Source organism: Phyllostomus discolor, chromosome 1, assembly GCF_004126475.2.
Source record: "Phyllostomus discolor isolate MPI-MPIP mPhyDis1 chromosome 1, mPhyDis1.pri.v3, whole genome shotgun sequence".
Lineage (NCBI taxonomy): Eukaryota > Metazoa > Chordata > Mammalia > Chiroptera > Phyllostomidae > Phyllostomus > Phyllostomus discolor.
The window spans coordinates 43,571,883-43,588,963 of record NC_040903.2 but is presented as its reverse complement, the minus strand read 5'-3'; the positions used below and the strand labels follow the sequence as shown (position 1 = coordinate 43,588,963).

Sequence of the window (17,081 nt, the reverse complement as noted above, 5' to 3'; positions counted from 1 at the left end):
GGCTAAGCTCATATATAACTGTAATTCCTAGAGTGGCTCCTCTTTCCCATCTATTTTTCTGTCATTCTTTCTTGGCAAAATTGAGATCTTGGTTAAATTCAGTCCTTCCATTTATTCTGCTCTCGTATACATCCTGTCTGCTCATCTCAGTATATATACTTAAAAGTTGTGTCTCTTCAAAATCTTCATTTATTTATTTATTTATTATTTTAAAAAGATTTAGTTTATTTTTAGACAGAGGGGAAGTGAGAGAGAGAGGGAGAGGAACATCAATGTGTGGTTGCCTCTCTCAAGCCCCATACAGGGGGACCTGGCCCGCAATCCAGGCATGTACCCTGACTGAGAATTGAACCTGTGACCATCTGCTTTGCAGGCTGGTGATCAATCCACTGAACCACATCAGCCAAAACATGTCTCTTCAAAATTTGTAAGGCTGTGCCCCTCAATTCCATCCCATGGTTACCTAATCAAACATTAATCTAGGTATTTCTGCAAAAGAGACTTCCCAGATGTCATTAAATAGAGATAATGAAACAGAGAGGTTATCCTGGATTATTTTAGTAGGCTCATTATAATAATCTAAAGTCTTAAAAGTAGATAAATTTCTCCATCTGGAGTCAGAGATGTGGTGAGGAAGAGTCAGGCAGAAGAGGTGTGCAGGGGAAATGAGTGAGCCTTGAAACATTCTTTTCTAGAGCCTCCAAAAAAGAATGCAGCCCTGTCAATACATTGATTTCAGCCTTGTGAGACTCTAAGCAGAGGAATTAGCTGAGCCATGATATTGCATGGACTTCTAATTAATAGAACTGTGAGGTGATACATTTGTGTTATGATGCTAAATTTGTGATAATATATTATGGCAGTAATGAAAAATAATATTGAAGTTAAATAGAGACCTCAAACTTAACATATCCAAAGCAGAATTTGTGATTATTTCAAATCCTTGTACACTGAGTCTTCTCTGGTCTTTCCTTTCTCATTAATATTACCATTATTCACATACTTTCTTGTGCCCTATATAAAATTATTTCCAGACAATTTTTTTTTATAATTGTATGATGGGTTCTGGTACTCAGAGGGCATCCTGTTGCCTACTCTTCTAGCTTTATCACCCAGAAATTCAGGTGTCTCACTGTACTTTCCCTAATTACATCTTTGGCCCCATGGTATAAAGCTTGGCTTCTGTCAGCTCGAATCTTCATTTGGGTTGCTTACCTGGAGACAAACTGGTGACTTTCTTGACAACACTGGAGATCTCACATTATTGCTTAACTCTTTTTTTCTTTTAAATACTTTGAATAATTTTTTGTTTTTTTCAAGTAGAGAGTACTTTGTTCTTTTTTAACATTTTTTAAATTGTTGTTCAAATACAGTTTTCTGCTTTTTCCACCCACCCTTCTCCACCACTCCATCCCTCCCTACCACCATCCCCTGTTTCCACTCCCCCCTCCCCCTGCCTTGTTATTGTCTATGAGTCCTTTATAATTGTTCCTGCAAACCCTTCCCCCTTTTCCCATATAATCCCCTTCGTTCTCCCCACTGGTCACTGTCAGCCTGTTCTCAATTTCAATGTCTTTGGTTATATTTGCTTGCTTGTTCATTTTATTGATTAGGTTCCTGTTAAAGGTGAGATCATATGGTATTTGCTTTTTTTTTTAAAAAAAGGTAAATGATTTGTGCATTCTGAAGAGAAACCAGAGTATGAACTCTTTTTTAAAGGTAATAATAGTTCCTTCTTTTTCATATTTATTTATTTATTTATTTATTTATTATCATCACCCAAGGACATTTTTTTCATTGCTTTGCAAGAAAGAATGAGAGAGAGAGAGAGGGAGAGAGAGAGAGAAGTGTGACAGAGAAACTTCGACTGGCTGCATTCTCATACATACCCCAACCAGGGATTGAACCCACAACCTGGGTATGTGCTCCAACCAGAAACCCAAACTGTGACCTTTTGGTCCATAGGACAGCATTCCAACCAAAAGAACCACACACAACAGGCCAGGACTATTGCTCAACTCTTTATTTTCACTTTGTTAGCCTAATGTTTATGTGAGTTGTTTTGGTTTCTTTGTAAGCTTATTTATCTACACAGTTTAGGACTACTGGAATATCTCATCCTTATCCCAAGTTGGAAACTATTTTATCAAAAAAGCCTTTGGGTGAAGTAGCACTACTTGGGTTAAGTGGTTGTATCTTGGGTAGTAGTAGTTGTAGGGCTGGTGGGTTTTTCTGTGGTTGTGGTAGAGCTTGTTGTAGTAGATTGTACTTCAGGGGTTAAGTAGGTAATATACTCGGGAGGGTATCCTGGTAATTCTATAGGATTAGGTTGGAAAGGTGGATATGGATAACCTGGGCCATAAGGGGAAGGAGGAGGGGGTGGGGGAATCCTCCCTGGGCCACAAGGGAAAGGAGGAGGGGGTGGTGGAATCCTCCCTGGGCCATAAGGGGGAGGAGGAGGGGGTGGACCAAATCCTGGGCCAAAAGGATTAGGCTGTGGAGGGAAAGGAGGAGGCAATGGTCGTGGTGGATATCGTCTCCTGGGGCCTCTCTGACTCTCACCAGGCTGTGGGAAAAAAAGAAGTAAACAATTTTAAATTAAATATTCCAGTGTGAAGCCCAAGAACTTACAGTCTCTGTGGCAGGCAGAATTCTGAGATGGCTCCCAAGACTTGTGCTTTCTGTTGGCCAATGCTGATCTGACTGTATCAGGTGAGCCTTTTACAATAGGTTCTACAGGTCAGAGACAGAAGAAGTAGAGAGATTTGAAGCTGCAGCAAGTGCTCTTCTCTTGCCTTTGGAGCCAAGAGCCATGTTGTGTAGAGGAACACATGGAAATAAATGGTAGATGGGCAAGAGGAGCTAGGAATGGTCACTTGCTCATAGCAAGCAAATAAGGACCTCAGTCCTACAAACAAGGGAATTAATTCTTATAATAGTCACACAAGCCTGAAAGAGGACCCTGGGCTCCAGAAAGGAACATACTTTTGGCAACACTTTTTTAGCCTTGTCAGACCCTGAGCAGAGAATCCAACCAAGCCAAGGCCAGAATTCTGACCATAGAATTTGTGAGATAATAAATGGATTTTTAAAGCTACTAGTTTGTGGAAGTTATGCAGCAAGAGAAAATATTATATCTATCTAAGTCACACAGTTTGAAAGTCTATATTAGAGGAGAGAAAGAGATTTTCTTTTGTCCTGTGAATGCCTAGGCACTCAGTGAAAGCTGAGATAGGTAGTATTGAATGGAAAATAAAAATTGAGTTAAATCACATCCTTCTCATATAGTAGAGACTGCCATTGGCATCAATTTCAAATGTAGAAAATTTCTCATATCTCATTCAAGAGTTCAAGATTGTTTCAGACTATGAAACTAATAAGTTGTCAAATATATTACTGAGCACCTACTTTGTGCAATATGCTGAAGTAGGAGTTATAGGGGTACAACCATGAAATTTGTGAGTCTACAGATTAAGTAGCTATGATACTAGAAGGTACAAAAATTGCCCAAAGAGAGGCAGTTTCCTGCCTCTGCTACTTAGAGATTGTGTGAATGTGAAATGCTTTTTGAGCCTCTCTCTTCACCTGCCTTAGATTTATGCTACCCCATTCCCCAGAAGCCTATACTTTTCTAAGCTGGTGCCAGTTTTATTAAAGTTCTCTACCTCTTCTTTAGCCCTCAGCTACCCTACTAAGCTGATGTTTTCTACTGTTCAAAGTAATGTGAGCAATTAGAAATGAACTTTATTGATTTACTGGTCACATACTGTAAAGTCATAAGTATTTGGATATTTCCTTTTTCTTTATAAGCATTTTTTCAGGATTCTGTCAGTTTTTCCTTTATTACTGAACTTCAATATGTGCCTTTTAACTGGCTTGTTTTCCCAGAAGATAACTAGCACCTGTGTGCCACTTATATAAGGTCCCCTTTCAACTATGCATTTTCTTGTCACCACTTTCTCTTCACCTCTGTCCTTGATAGCAAAACTCTCTGAAAGGGTAGTCTAGGTTTGCTGACACTAGTTCCACTTCTCATATGTTAGTTACTCTTCAAACTGACTTCTGTCCCCAGCATGCCAGTAAAACACTTTCTTTGGTGTCACCAATAAACAAAAAATGCCAAGTCACAGCTATGAACCTGTTATGTCAGCCCTCACTATCTACTGAGAGTGTATTGAATTATGGAGGGCGTTTGACCCAAGGCTGACAATCCAAAGGCTAGATCAGGGTGTTTGAAAAGTTCAAGACTTGATTTTTAATTGGCGAAAACTCCAAATCCTTAGTGTGGAAAATATTTCACATAATTTTCACTGTTGAGACAGTGACTTTGCTGAAAGTGCCCATATCTCCTAAGCATACCCCAGGTATTCATCTAAAAGTTATGTGTAATACAAAAAACTTTATAGTAAATATCTGTTTTTTTTCCTACCTTTTTAACCCAGCCACAGTAATTAGCTCCCTTTTCACAACTGGACAATGATAATGAACTTGGTAAAATGATGAAGATAGAAAGAAAAATTACCCTATCACTGGACTAAAATGAAGCTAATTTCTTACATTACTTGGTTTAGGAACAGTTCAGCTAGACATGAATACTTAGAATCTCAATGTATTTATTCTTTAATGGGATTAATATTTATTAATTTTCTCTGGTAGAAATTACTCTGGAATTCATCTTTTTCCCAAACAGGAATGAATCTATCCCTACCTCATAGCTGGTTATTATTCTATTACTTATGCTTTAATGGGATTCAGGCTTTCTTTGAGGATTAAATGAGATGATGTCTGTAAAGCATTTAGAAAATTATCTATAACAGAAAATACACTCAAAAGAAGACTGAATCAATATTACTATTTACCTGCCCATATTATCAATTATTAATCATCATGAATTTCACATAATTAAGCTGGAGAAAAGCTTAGTTTTATTTAAACTGCTTATATTATTGGAATTCTAAAATTTATTTTACAAAAAAAATCATTGGCTAATCAGTGCCTAATTCTTTAAAATAAGCAAGTATTTTTCTCATAGTCTGAGGACATGAAAATATTAAATATAAACTTTAGCATCAGATAAGAATGATATAATATGACCTTTTAAACAGGTCAATATGTTTTATTGGTTTATCAGAAATCATATTACATCTAGCCTTGGCTGGTGTGGCTCAGTGGATTGAGCACAGGCATGCAAACCAAAGGCTTGCTGGTTCTATTCCCAGTCAGGGCACATGCCTGGGTTGAGGGCCAGATCCCGAGTAGGATGTGTGTGAAAGGCAACCACGCATTGAAGTTTCTCTCCTTCTCTCCATTGCTTCCTCTCTCTCTATAAATAAAATCTTTTAAAAAATCATATCATATCTATAATGCCTTAGTAATATGGCCAAGGTCTGACTGCTTGAGAAACCTGGCCTGTTTTGCAAGTTTCTGAGAGTAGATAGAAGAATTCCTTTATGTCTCATAATGATATAATTTTATGTTGCCTGCTTTGTTTAACCCTAGTCTCTTCTGAAAAAAAAGTTTTTTAAAATGTCTTTTTCACTTGATATTACATATTTTAGTTTGGTAGAAATTACTCTGGAATTAATCTCTTTTTCCCAAAACTGGAATGAATCTATCCCTACTTTGTAGCTGACTATTATTCTATTACTTCTGGAACACGAAAACTTGTGGCTTTTTTTACCCTTGAAATTTTGAATACTCTTTGAATATTTAGAAGCTTCTGTGGTGCTTGATCTGTCCTCTACTCATGGTAGGGTGTTTATTGATATAAATGTTTATAGCTTATCAAAAGTTGCATGAGTCCTTGGAAAAATGCATATTTCTGGGTCTTACTCTCAGACACTCATTCATTCTGGAATGTGGCTTGACTTACTATATTTTTAATAAGTGAGTCAGTTTACTCTGATGTAGATGATGCATGAACCCTATGTTGATAAAATTTTTCTATTTTAACTATGCCATTATGTAGATGAGGAAACAAAATCACAAGAAAATTAAAGAACATATTCAAGTATACTCCAAAAGTGTCATTAAGTATATTGGAAAAATTGCAGTAAATTAGTTTCCTGACTTGTGAAGTTGCTAATGTATGTGTACCCCATTTTATTCATGTCTGTATAATGCAGTCTGATATTATAGAATTCCACAGTCATATGTGGTAGCCATGAGCTATGTGTGGAAATTTAAATTAAATTAGATTTATAATTTTAGTGGAAATTAAGCAGTAGAACAGTGATTGATAGCTGCTAATATATAAGAAATAGTAGTATCATTAATGTGGAAAATCTGACTAGTAGCTGCATGAAAAATATGAAGATATGATTAACAAGACTTACCAGGAAACAGGCTTCAAGGGCCAAAAGGCCCAAGATTAAGCACAGTGATTTCATCCTTATTGTTTCTCCTGAAAATAAGCACAATGGCTAATCAATATTCCCTCTTTTTTAAAAGTGTCCCAACCACTGGTATTTGAAATAGTGTAGAAATAGTATTGTAGCATTTTTAAGAAAATTGTCTAATTTTATTTTGGACTCAGTATTAATATGCAGCAACACTGTTAGGCTTATGATGTGGAACTATGGAACGATGAAACTCATTTTCACTTTTGACTTGTAAGCTAAACACAAGAGTAATGGTAAAAAAGTTGTTGATAAAATGTTTCATTTGACAGAAGCTTTTATGAGTAAGATTTTTACTTTCATATTATTATCTTGTAAGCTGATTCTTTTCCTTTCTTACTATTGAGATGTCCCAAGAAACAAAATTATCTATTGTTTTTTATTGAACTTCTTGGGATTATATTGGTCAATAAAATTATATAGATTTAAGGTATACAATTCCATAATACATCATCTGTATATTGTATTGTCTGTTCCCACACAAGTCAGTCTCTTTCCATCACCATTTTTCCTCTCTTTACCCCTCTCTTGCCTCTTCCACCCCCATTTCCCTCTGGTAATGACCATAATTTTGTCTCTGAGTTTTTTTTTTTTGCTTAATCTCTTCACCAAGAAATAAAATTTATTTATTTAATTTTTTTAAACATTAATTTTTTTTACTTATTGGTTTTGAGAGAGAGAGAGAGAGACAGAGAGAGAGAGACATAGATTTTTAAAAAGATTTTATTTATTTTATTTTTAGAGAGGGAAGGGAGGGAGATAGAGAAAGAGAGAAAAACATCAATGTGCGGTTGCGGGGGTGGGGGGTCAGGCCTGCAACCCAGGCATGTACCCTGACTAGGATCGAACCTGCAACACTTTGGTTCGCTCCCACACTCAATCCACTGAGCTACACCAGCCAGGGTACCAAGAAATAAAATTTAAAATATATGATCAGTTATATTAATACCTCTAATACAAATCTATAAAGTAATGCAATGCCTATTATAAATATCACGATGTTCAAATTAAAAAAAAGGTGCATTTCAAAGACAGTTGACCCTTGAACAAAACAGGTTTGAACTACAAGTGTCCACTTATATTCAGTTTTTTCCAGTAAATATGCAGTAGGTACTCCATATCCCTAGATTTGCATTCACAGATTCAACCAACTGCAGATTGAAAACTGTTTTTGATCTTCTCATTGGGAATCTGTGGGCACAGAAGGCCAACTGTATGCATTGTTCTACACTGTAGTATATATAAAGGACTTGAGCATTCACAGATTTTTGTATACATGAGGGACCTGGAATCAATCTCCCTGCAGATACTGAAGGATGACTTGTGAGTCAAAGGTTATGCTTGGATTTTTCTACTGTGGGGAGTTGGTACTCCCAACCCCTATGTTGTTTATGGGTAAACTGTAGTTTAAAGAAAAATTGTCATGTAATACATAGCCTATTTTTAATAACATTCTACTAAGTTTATTCCATGATAAGCAATCTCAAGTTACTTCCAAAAATACATATAATGTACATTAAAGACCAAGACAGAAAAGGGGATATATTCTGGTGTTTTACTCTCAGTTGGCTTCAAATTTACAATGAATTTCAAGTTCATGATAGCCTCTGTTCTGGGAAAGCAGTGCATGCACCTCCGTGAAGATTGGCTTTCTAGTAGTCAGCTCTGCTCATCAGTTGAGAGTGTTGACTGAACAATCAAAGTCTTAAAAGAATCTTAGGGACACATTTCACTGAATATTCCATTATATATGCATTTAGCTTTCTCTTTAAGTATTCCTTTTCCTATCACACATTCTTGGATAACATTTAAAAAACAAAGGCAAAAACTAATAATAAAAATGTGCTGTAGAACAATTCAATTCTCTTAGAGTACATGTGATAGCATTCTGGTCATTATGAAGCTCAAAAAATGTTAAGGCACATCAGGGTAAGAATTGATTGATTGTGTAATTGGATGGATTAATTGTCCTAAGTGCTCACATAAATGCTTTTCTCTGACATATAGAATTTCACAAGATTTAATGCATTCTCTGACTTACCAAATTCATGTAAGTCACATGCTATTTTAGTGAAAAATGAATTTCTCTAAAAGCCCATGAAAATGATATCTTTAAAAGTTTCAGAACAAACAGGGTGGTACTGGCATAAAAACAGACATATAGATCAGTGGAACAAAATAGAGACCCTGGAAATAAATGCACCACCTTTATGGTCAATTAATATTTGGCAAAAGAAGCAGAACATACAATGAGGTAAAGGTAGTCTGTTCAATAAATGGTGTTGGGAAAGCTGAATAATTTGTGAAAAAAATTGAAATCAGACCACTTGTTCACCATTCTCAAGAATAAACTCAAAATGAATTAAAGGTTAAATGTAGGACCCAAAATCTTAAAAATCCTAGAGGAAACATAAGCTGTAAGATCTCAGACATTTCTCATGGCAATATTTTTTCTAATATATTTCCTTGGGCAAGGAGAACAGAAGAAAAACAAGCACATTGGACTACATGGAACTAAAAAGTTTTCGTACAGCAAACTATCAGCAAAATGAAAGGACAGCCCACTGAATTGGTGAACATATTTGTCAGTGATATTTCCCACTGATATGGTGACCATATCATTTGATATGGTGAACATATCAGATACATCTGATAAGGGGTTAATATCCAAAATTTATAGAGAACTTAAAAACTCAACACAAGAAAAGCCACAACAACAACAAATACAATTAAAAAAATGGGCAAAGGTCCTGAACACTTCTGCTAAGAGGACATGCAGATGGCCAATAGGTATATGGAAAGGTACCCAACAGCACTAATCATCCAAAAAATGCAAATTAAAACCACAATGAAATATCTTGTCAGAATGGCCATCATCAATAAATCAACAAACAACAGGTCTTGGTGAGGATGTGGAGAAAGGGAACCCTTGTGCACTATTGGTAGGCATGCAGATTGGTGTGGCCACTGTGAAAAACAGTATGGAGTTTCCTAAAAAATTAAAAATGGTACTGATTTATGACCCAGCAATTCCACTTTTGGGAATATATCCAAAGAAATCCAAAACTCGAATTTGAAAAAATATATGCAGCCTATGTTTGTTGCAGCCGTTATTTACCATCACCAAGATTTGGGAGCAGCCTAAGTGGCCATTAACAGATGAAGGAGTCAGAAAGCTGTGGTACATCTGCACAGCGGAGTACTACTCCACTGTAAAAAAGAAGGAGATCTTACTTTTTGGAACAGCATGCAATTGACGTGAAGAGTATTATGCTAAGTGAAATAAACCAGTCAGAGAAAGACAAACACTATATGACTTCATTATATGTGGAATCTGATGAACAGAATAAGTTAACAAACAAAATAGAAACAGACTCATAGGTACAGAGAACAGACTGACAGCTGTTAGAGGGGAAAGGGATTGGGAGGCTGGGTGAAAAAGGCAAAGCGATTAAGCTAAAAATAAACAAAAAAACCCCTCATAGACACAAACAACAGTATGGTGATTACCGGAGGGGAAGAGGGCATGGGGAGGAAGAAAGGGAAAGGGGGGCAATGGTGATGGAAGGAGACGTGACAGCAGGTGGGGAACACACACTACAATATACAAATGATATATTATAGAATTACATAGAATTATTATTATAGAATGATGTATAATTGAAATGTATATAAATGTGTTAACCAGTGTCTCCCTAATAAATTCAATAAATTAAAAAAAGTCTCAGAAAAGTTTAGTATTCAGAGTAAAAATTCTTCCTTCCATGTTTCCATGTACCTACGTTTGTGTGAGGATCCTTTTCAGGGCTGAGAATTCTGCTGGTCAAAATATCTCCTCCCAGTTGGTTTTCCAACGGTGACGAAGGTGAGAAAGAACAAGAAACTGCGGCTCTTATATATTTTGCAATGGATTTCTAGTGATAATAAGGAAAAGCTAGTTGGAAGAAATAAGCTTCTAGGTTGGTGTTATTTAAACAAAGATAGAAAAGTGTCATTGCCAATTTGGCAATCTTTTTCTAAAGGGTTATTTTTTTTTTATTTCTGAGGAGCTTTGACCCATTCAATATTTCATGTTTCCTGAAGGAACATATATTATACAATGAATCATAATGCCCTTTTGTTTCAATAAAATAATCTGGAGTTTGTGGTGCACTGTTGCCTCTTTATTTTAAAGAAAAGCTCAAGCTGTTCTTTTTCAAGTAATTGTAATGGGCCATCTTTCATCATATGTTATGATTACCATGTTTTTTATTTTATCTAAAAGTTAAATACATTGTATGAGAAATTAAAATGTCAAGTTATTTTTAAAGCAAACTCTAATACAATAGAGACATAATTTGGGGGGATAAAATGTAGAATTAAAATTAGAAATTGTTATTAAATCAGTGTTACTAAATACCACACACAGAGCACTGCGGCCAGTTATGTACTGAGAGTCTTAAACATATTGCCCAAGTTTTGGATCACTGTTCTATATCTTTTGGGTTTAATGTTTCTACTCCTTTTTTTAGTTGAAGTAGTAAAGTTGTATTACTATTTTATTCTTAGGTATTTCTACATATCTGGTAATCTATGTATTATTTCTCCCATTTATGTAAAATTAGCATAGTTGTGTAAATGTTTTTGAAGGATGACAAAAATGAGTGCTTGGATTAAAATTGATCTAATTTTGGAAATAGCAAGAAAGGAAAACCTAGAGTCATAGTTTCTTAATCTTAAATGTACTTGAATTCTCTGTGTCTGTGATTATTTCAAGATATGTAGATTATTTAAAAGATACTTAAACGAACATTTTTTTAACAGGAAGTTTCCTCTGGTTAGTGAAGACTAAAACAGTGGTCTGAGATTGTGTTTTAGAAAGTCACACGTTGTTTGCCATAATTAACTAGAGAAATTTAATTAAACAAGAAAGTAGCAATGTAAAATTTTCAATTATGGGAACATCATATGGATATATTTTTATTTTGAAGTGTGTATCTATGAGAAAGTCAAAGTTTTATATTTTAGTGAATCCAGGCTTTGAGGGTTTTCTTATGCTAGATGATTCTATAATTTATAGTTTTTACAATTATGTATAATAATATTGCTATTGTTTAAAAAGTTCTTACCATTTACTTCATGGCAACATGGAATGAGTTTTTGCTATGATCTCCATCTTACACAGAGATACTAATGAACCTAAGTCTGCTCACTTCAAGACCTGAATACTGAGTTCACCAATACTCTGTGGTACCTCCTAAATCTAAATAAGTCAGTTAGAGAAAGACAAATACCATATGACTTCACTCATATGTGGAATTGAATGAACAAACTGAGCTAACAAGTAACACAGAGATAGACTCATAGATGGAGAGCAGGTAACAGCTAGTGGCGGGGCCCTGGGGGAGAAGGTAGGGGATGCAGGGACTGAGCAGAAAGGGCAGAGGACTCATGGACATGGACTATAGTGTGGTGAATCCTGGAGGGAGAGGTTTAAGGGGACTAAATGGCAATGGAAAAAATACAAAACAACAAGATGAAGCTGGGTTCTGATAAATATAACCATTTATCAAACAATGAATAAACACATAAGATATCTTAAGTTAATTTAAATATATGTACAGAGACAAGCAGACATTGTATGCTTCCTAATAAAAGAAGACAACACCAGATCTGAAGAAAGTCCTGAAAAAAACAAACCTCTAGATACAATCAAGGTCTTTAGATCTAATTACTATTTTATAAGAAAAAAACAGTGGACAAAGGAACTTGTTAAACTGTACCATGGGAAGAACAATCCTCAATTAATCCACGCAGTGGGAAACTCTACAAAACAAATGACCCAGCTTCTTCAACACATTGCAGAGAGAAAGGAGATGGAGGGAAACTGAAGATTAAACAAATGAAAAGATGGACCAAACTAACCACAATGTGTAGACTTATTTGGGTCCTATTCACACATAGTGTACAACTGGTACACCCAACAGGTTATTTGATATTACTAAGGGAATTAATGTTTATAAGTGAAATAATTGTATGGTCATTTTGTTACAAACAAGAGTCCTGTTTTTTAAGAGATACATTCTGAAATAGTTACAGATAGAATCTGAAGACTGGGACTTGCTTAAGTATACTCTGGGAGAGGGGTAGCGAACTGAGGTATGGATAAAGCATGATGGATTAGTTATTATTCCATAACTAAGGCTAGATATTGAGTACACAGATATTCATTGTACAATTCTATTTCTGTACATTTTAAATTCCCCATAATGAAGTTTTAAAAAATAGAATGTATCCATCACTTGAAAAAATAAATAACCTTTATACATTAACATTATATGTTAGTATGCTGCAGAGATTAAAGTGCATTTATAGTCAGGTAATTTTCTTCAAAGTGTAATACCAATATTTATTTGCAGAGTGATATCAGATAAACTATTTCAACCCATTGGGCATCAGTATCTTCATTGAAAATGTGGCCATTTATAATTTCCATGTAATGGAGTTTAGCTATTCCATAGTTCATTTGTTCACTCATTTGACATTTATTTAATGCCTACTACATTTATTTTAATGTCAGACATAGTTGTCAAACTCACAGAGTATTTAAATGTTGGGTGTGTTAAAAATATTTGGGGAGTCAGAGATGGTGTCAGAACAAAGAAGCCACATTTTGAGAGTTGATCTTAGTTTTAAATTATTGCACTTAATTTAAAAATGCATTTGCTTTGTCACATTTTGTTGCCTTAAAAAATTCTGATGACATAATCAAGTGTAATAAACTGTATAACTGGTTTGCTAAACTTGGGGCTTAATCAGTTACTGAACAATTAATATGTCCTAATGGTGAAAAGCTACTCGCTTCTCTGAAAATAATTCAGGATGTCAAAAGAGAAGTGTATCTTCTTTCTTGTTTCAATGCCACATACTCTTAAAGAAAGTATTTTAAATCCAGGAACGATCTACATTGTAATGGATCATTGGCTTTGAAGGACTTAGGATGAACATTGGCAAAGGTGAAAGATAATTTCTGAGTGACCTTGTGGCCAACAAAGGCTCAGAGAAACGTAAGCCACGGAAGCACATGTCTGTTAAGAAGAAAACAGTCACTCAAGTTAATCTTTAATTAATTCATGGCTTTAAAAGATCCTGAGTAAATACTTTCTAGAACAGTAGCTAAATAAATTAATATCTCTATGTCACTGAACGTTCAAGGTGACAGTGAAGTCAGAGACTTAAGTGTCAGACATAAAAATGTTTTCGTGAATAATTGTATTTAACCAAATTAAACTCAGTCATGCCGCAACATATTTGCAGTCTGCTGCTCTGTGGGCAACAGTACAACTGTGTCTTTGGACCTGTGGAAGGCGTATAAATGTATCACTTCTAAATTATGTATTTGGCTCCAGCCTGTGAATGAAAATAAGTATAGAGTAGCCTTTTTAATTATAATTTTATTAATAGGTAACTCTAAGAAGGTAACCAAAGGATTTTAGTTCCTCTTTGAAGATCTCTCTTGGGGAATATTGCTGGCTACATTTTATTACTCAAAATATACTACCTTTTTCACACTTTATTTTTTAAAAAAAATCTGGCCGTATACAAGTTTTCTCTGTAAACTAGATCCATGCTTTTAAAATGCAAAAAGTAAATTAAACACATTTGTTAGTTGATAAATCATGTTATATTTATTTTTAATTTAATATGCAAAATGACTCTAAGACATAGTGAGGAAGAAATGAATATCCTGTTTTTTTATGCAAAAAACTAGAAGGGTAGAGTTAGTATTAGGACCACATCACACATGCTTAATAAGGTTTATTTTTTTCCTTTTTTAAAAGAATTGTTGTTCAGTTACAGTTGTCCCACCTTTTTTCCCATTGCTCACCCCTACCTTGCCCTCCTCACTCCCACATTGTCCATGCCTATGAGTCCTCTATTTGTGTACCTTTGCTTGCCCCTTCCCCTTCTTTCCCCTGTTATCCCCCTCTCCCTATCCCCTCCCCTATGGTCACTGTCCATTTGTTCTTTATTTCCATGTCTCTCGTTCTGTTTTGTGTTTGTTTGTTTTGTTGATTAGGTTGCACTTATAGGTGAGATTGTATGGTACTTGTCTTTCACAGCCTAGCTTATTTCACTTAACATAATGCTCTCCAGTTCCATCTATGCTGTTTTCAAAGGGTAGGATTCCCTTCTTTCTTTCAAGTTTATTTTAAAAATTATTCGTAGTCTATTGGTAAGATGTGTAAAAAAATAAAGAAGGGCCCTTCCTGTGGTGGCTCAGTGGATTGAATGTGGGCCTGTGAACCAAAGGGTCACCACCTATTCCATTCCCAGTCAGGGCATATGCCTGGGATGGGGGCCAGGTCCTCAACTGGGGGCATGTGAGGGGCAACCACACATTGATCTCTCTCTCCCTCCCTCCTTTCCCCTCTCTCTAAAATATAAATAAATAAAATCTTAAAAAAATAAAGAAGGACTCTAGAAAATAAGTCTATTTAAAGAATGAAAGTTATATGTTCATCACCTAAGAGATAGTATAAATACCTTAAATAACAACCGTATGTTTTGGGGGGGTAATGGTGTATTGTTCTCTGAAATGGAAATCAAAAGACTGCAGTTTCAGAATTGATCTTGCCTCCTGTAAATAGTGTGGCCTTGGGCAAAAGTTTGTTAACCTGTCAGGGCTTTATTTTCGTCTTTGAAATAGTAAAGTTAAAATAAATACCTCCCTTTTGTTCCCATTAGAGGCAGATCTAGATTTGGAGGGGCCTAAGGCTTATATAATTTTGAGAGCTGATGATAAGAAAAAAAAATTATAATTGCCAACTACCTACTGTTTGGTTGACAGCAGCCATAGAGAAGGGAAGAAAGAGGAAGGTCCAAATGTCCCTCCCAGGCTTTCACCGCAGTGGGAATCGTCTGTTAGAAGTTTGGGAGAGAAACGGACTCTGTGATATTTGTCTTTCCTGCAGTAACAACAATTTCAGTGACTACCAAAAGCAAATGTTTATTTCTCTCATATCACATGTTGACAACTGAGGGCAGCGTGTTTCGAGATTTTGTTGTGTGTGGTTTCTCATTCCAGACCCAGATGGAAGAAGAAACAGTCTCCAGTTAGGACTTGAAACTCTTGTAGTGTAAAGGAAACAAGAAGAGCAGGATGATGGGATTGCTGCCTAGGAGTTGCCTACGTGCTGTGAGCTCACATTGCAGTGCCACAAGCAAGTCAGGGTGCCCGCTTGTCAATGATGCATACTGTGAAGTAGAGACGCGATGCCCTGCAGCCCTATGGCATTGAGTGGAAATCTATAATCCTCTTTTTATAAGGGGCGGTGGAAGCAAATGACTGGGAACAGTAGTACAATCTAACCACAATTGGGAAGCAGAGCCAAGGGGGTGACAAATCCATTTCATTTATTCCTCATAAAAAACAACCTTATTCTTTGAAAGTCTAATTCCTTCTGCCTCGTCTTCAATATGCGTTTTATTATCATATTTTCAAAGCTAAAATGATCAACCTCCTTATTTTCAACTGTATAATAATTTATGCTCTTGACTGCCTATACCTTCTCAAGCCAGTGACCTGTTGCTTTATAGCCTGTTTAACAGGAAACCTCTCATTTTGCTGTTTCACTTTTCACCCCTTAACTTTTTTATGATTTGGACAATTATTAAGTTTCTTATTTCTAAGCATTGTGTCATCCAGGTAGTTATTATTCTTATTTTCTTTTCTCTAAATGTTTATAAATTCTTAAACCTTTTTCTTTCTTGGCTTTTTTGAATAGCTTCATGAATACTGTAACCTCTGATTGCCCCTTTTTCTATCTGCTTTTCCCTGTCTTTCTTTTGGTCTAAGAATGGGTTTCCCTCATGATTCTACCTTTTTTTCAGTCCTCCTTTTGATTTTCTCACCACCAGTCCTGTTCCAAACCCCCAATTCCTCCTTTTCCACTCTTCCTTTTCTTCCTCTTCCTCTTTACTATACAACAATAAATATACAGAAGAACTTGTGTTTCTAGGAGAAATGTGCTCCAACTGTATCTAATGGTAAAGGCCATCTGAATTACACTTATGTAGAGTTTGTGCAGTCCTAGTTGAGTAAAACTTTTTGTTGTATAAAAGTCCAGGATAAGCAGAACACAAAGCTGACTGGACCATCACGATTGATTCCTTGTTTGTTTTTACATTCTAGATGTCTTAGGCATCTAGATGTCATTAATGGTGAAAAAGTAAGAGTATGGGCCACACCAGCCAGGTTGAATGCCTGCCCTTCATTTACCTACTATGTGTTCTGGTAGTTGATTAAATTCCATGTGTCTCAGTTTTCCTATCTGTAGAATGTCAATAATGATGGGAATTATCTTATAAGTAATGGTGAGTATTAAATAGTTACATGTGAAGCCTGAGAACAGAGTTTGCTACATAAAAGAAACTAAATGTTTTTATTATTTTCAAGGTATATTTTCTCTAATAATCTTCTAGGTAAAACCTTTATTAATTTCTTTTCCCTATAGAACTCTTAATCCTGGTCCTCGTTAATTCTGTTTATAAATTCCCGTTCTCATATCCATTTTTCTAGGCAAGTCTGATATTCATGGACAACTTGTTTCATGGGATAAAGAGCAAATGGGAAGTGTGGAAAGTATTGTAGTTTATTCCATATTCATGTTCCCAGAATTAAGTCCTGGTATGTTGTGTACA

The 17,081-nt window shown here is 35.6% G+C and overlaps 1 protein-coding gene across 1 annotated transcript; it reads right to left on the bottom strand.

Moving 5' to 3' along the window:
• Positions 1–2,011: 2,011 nt before the first annotated feature.
• On the bottom strand, positions 2,012–10,334 carry LOC118499685 (submaxillary gland androgen-regulated protein 3B-like). The gene is made up of 4 exons (XM_036021698.1): positions 10,181–10,334; positions 6,336–6,403; positions 2,456–2,566; positions 2,012–2,365 (listed from the first exon to the last, which is right to left on the bottom strand). Exons 2-4 carry the CDS (start codon positions 6,387–6,389, stop codon positions 2,183–2,185), a joined length of 348 nt encoding a protein of 115 aa, XP_035877591.1. The 5' UTR covers positions 6,390–6,403; positions 10,181–10,334; the 3' UTR covers positions 2,012–2,182.
• Positions 10,335–17,081: the final 6,747 nt, after the last annotated feature.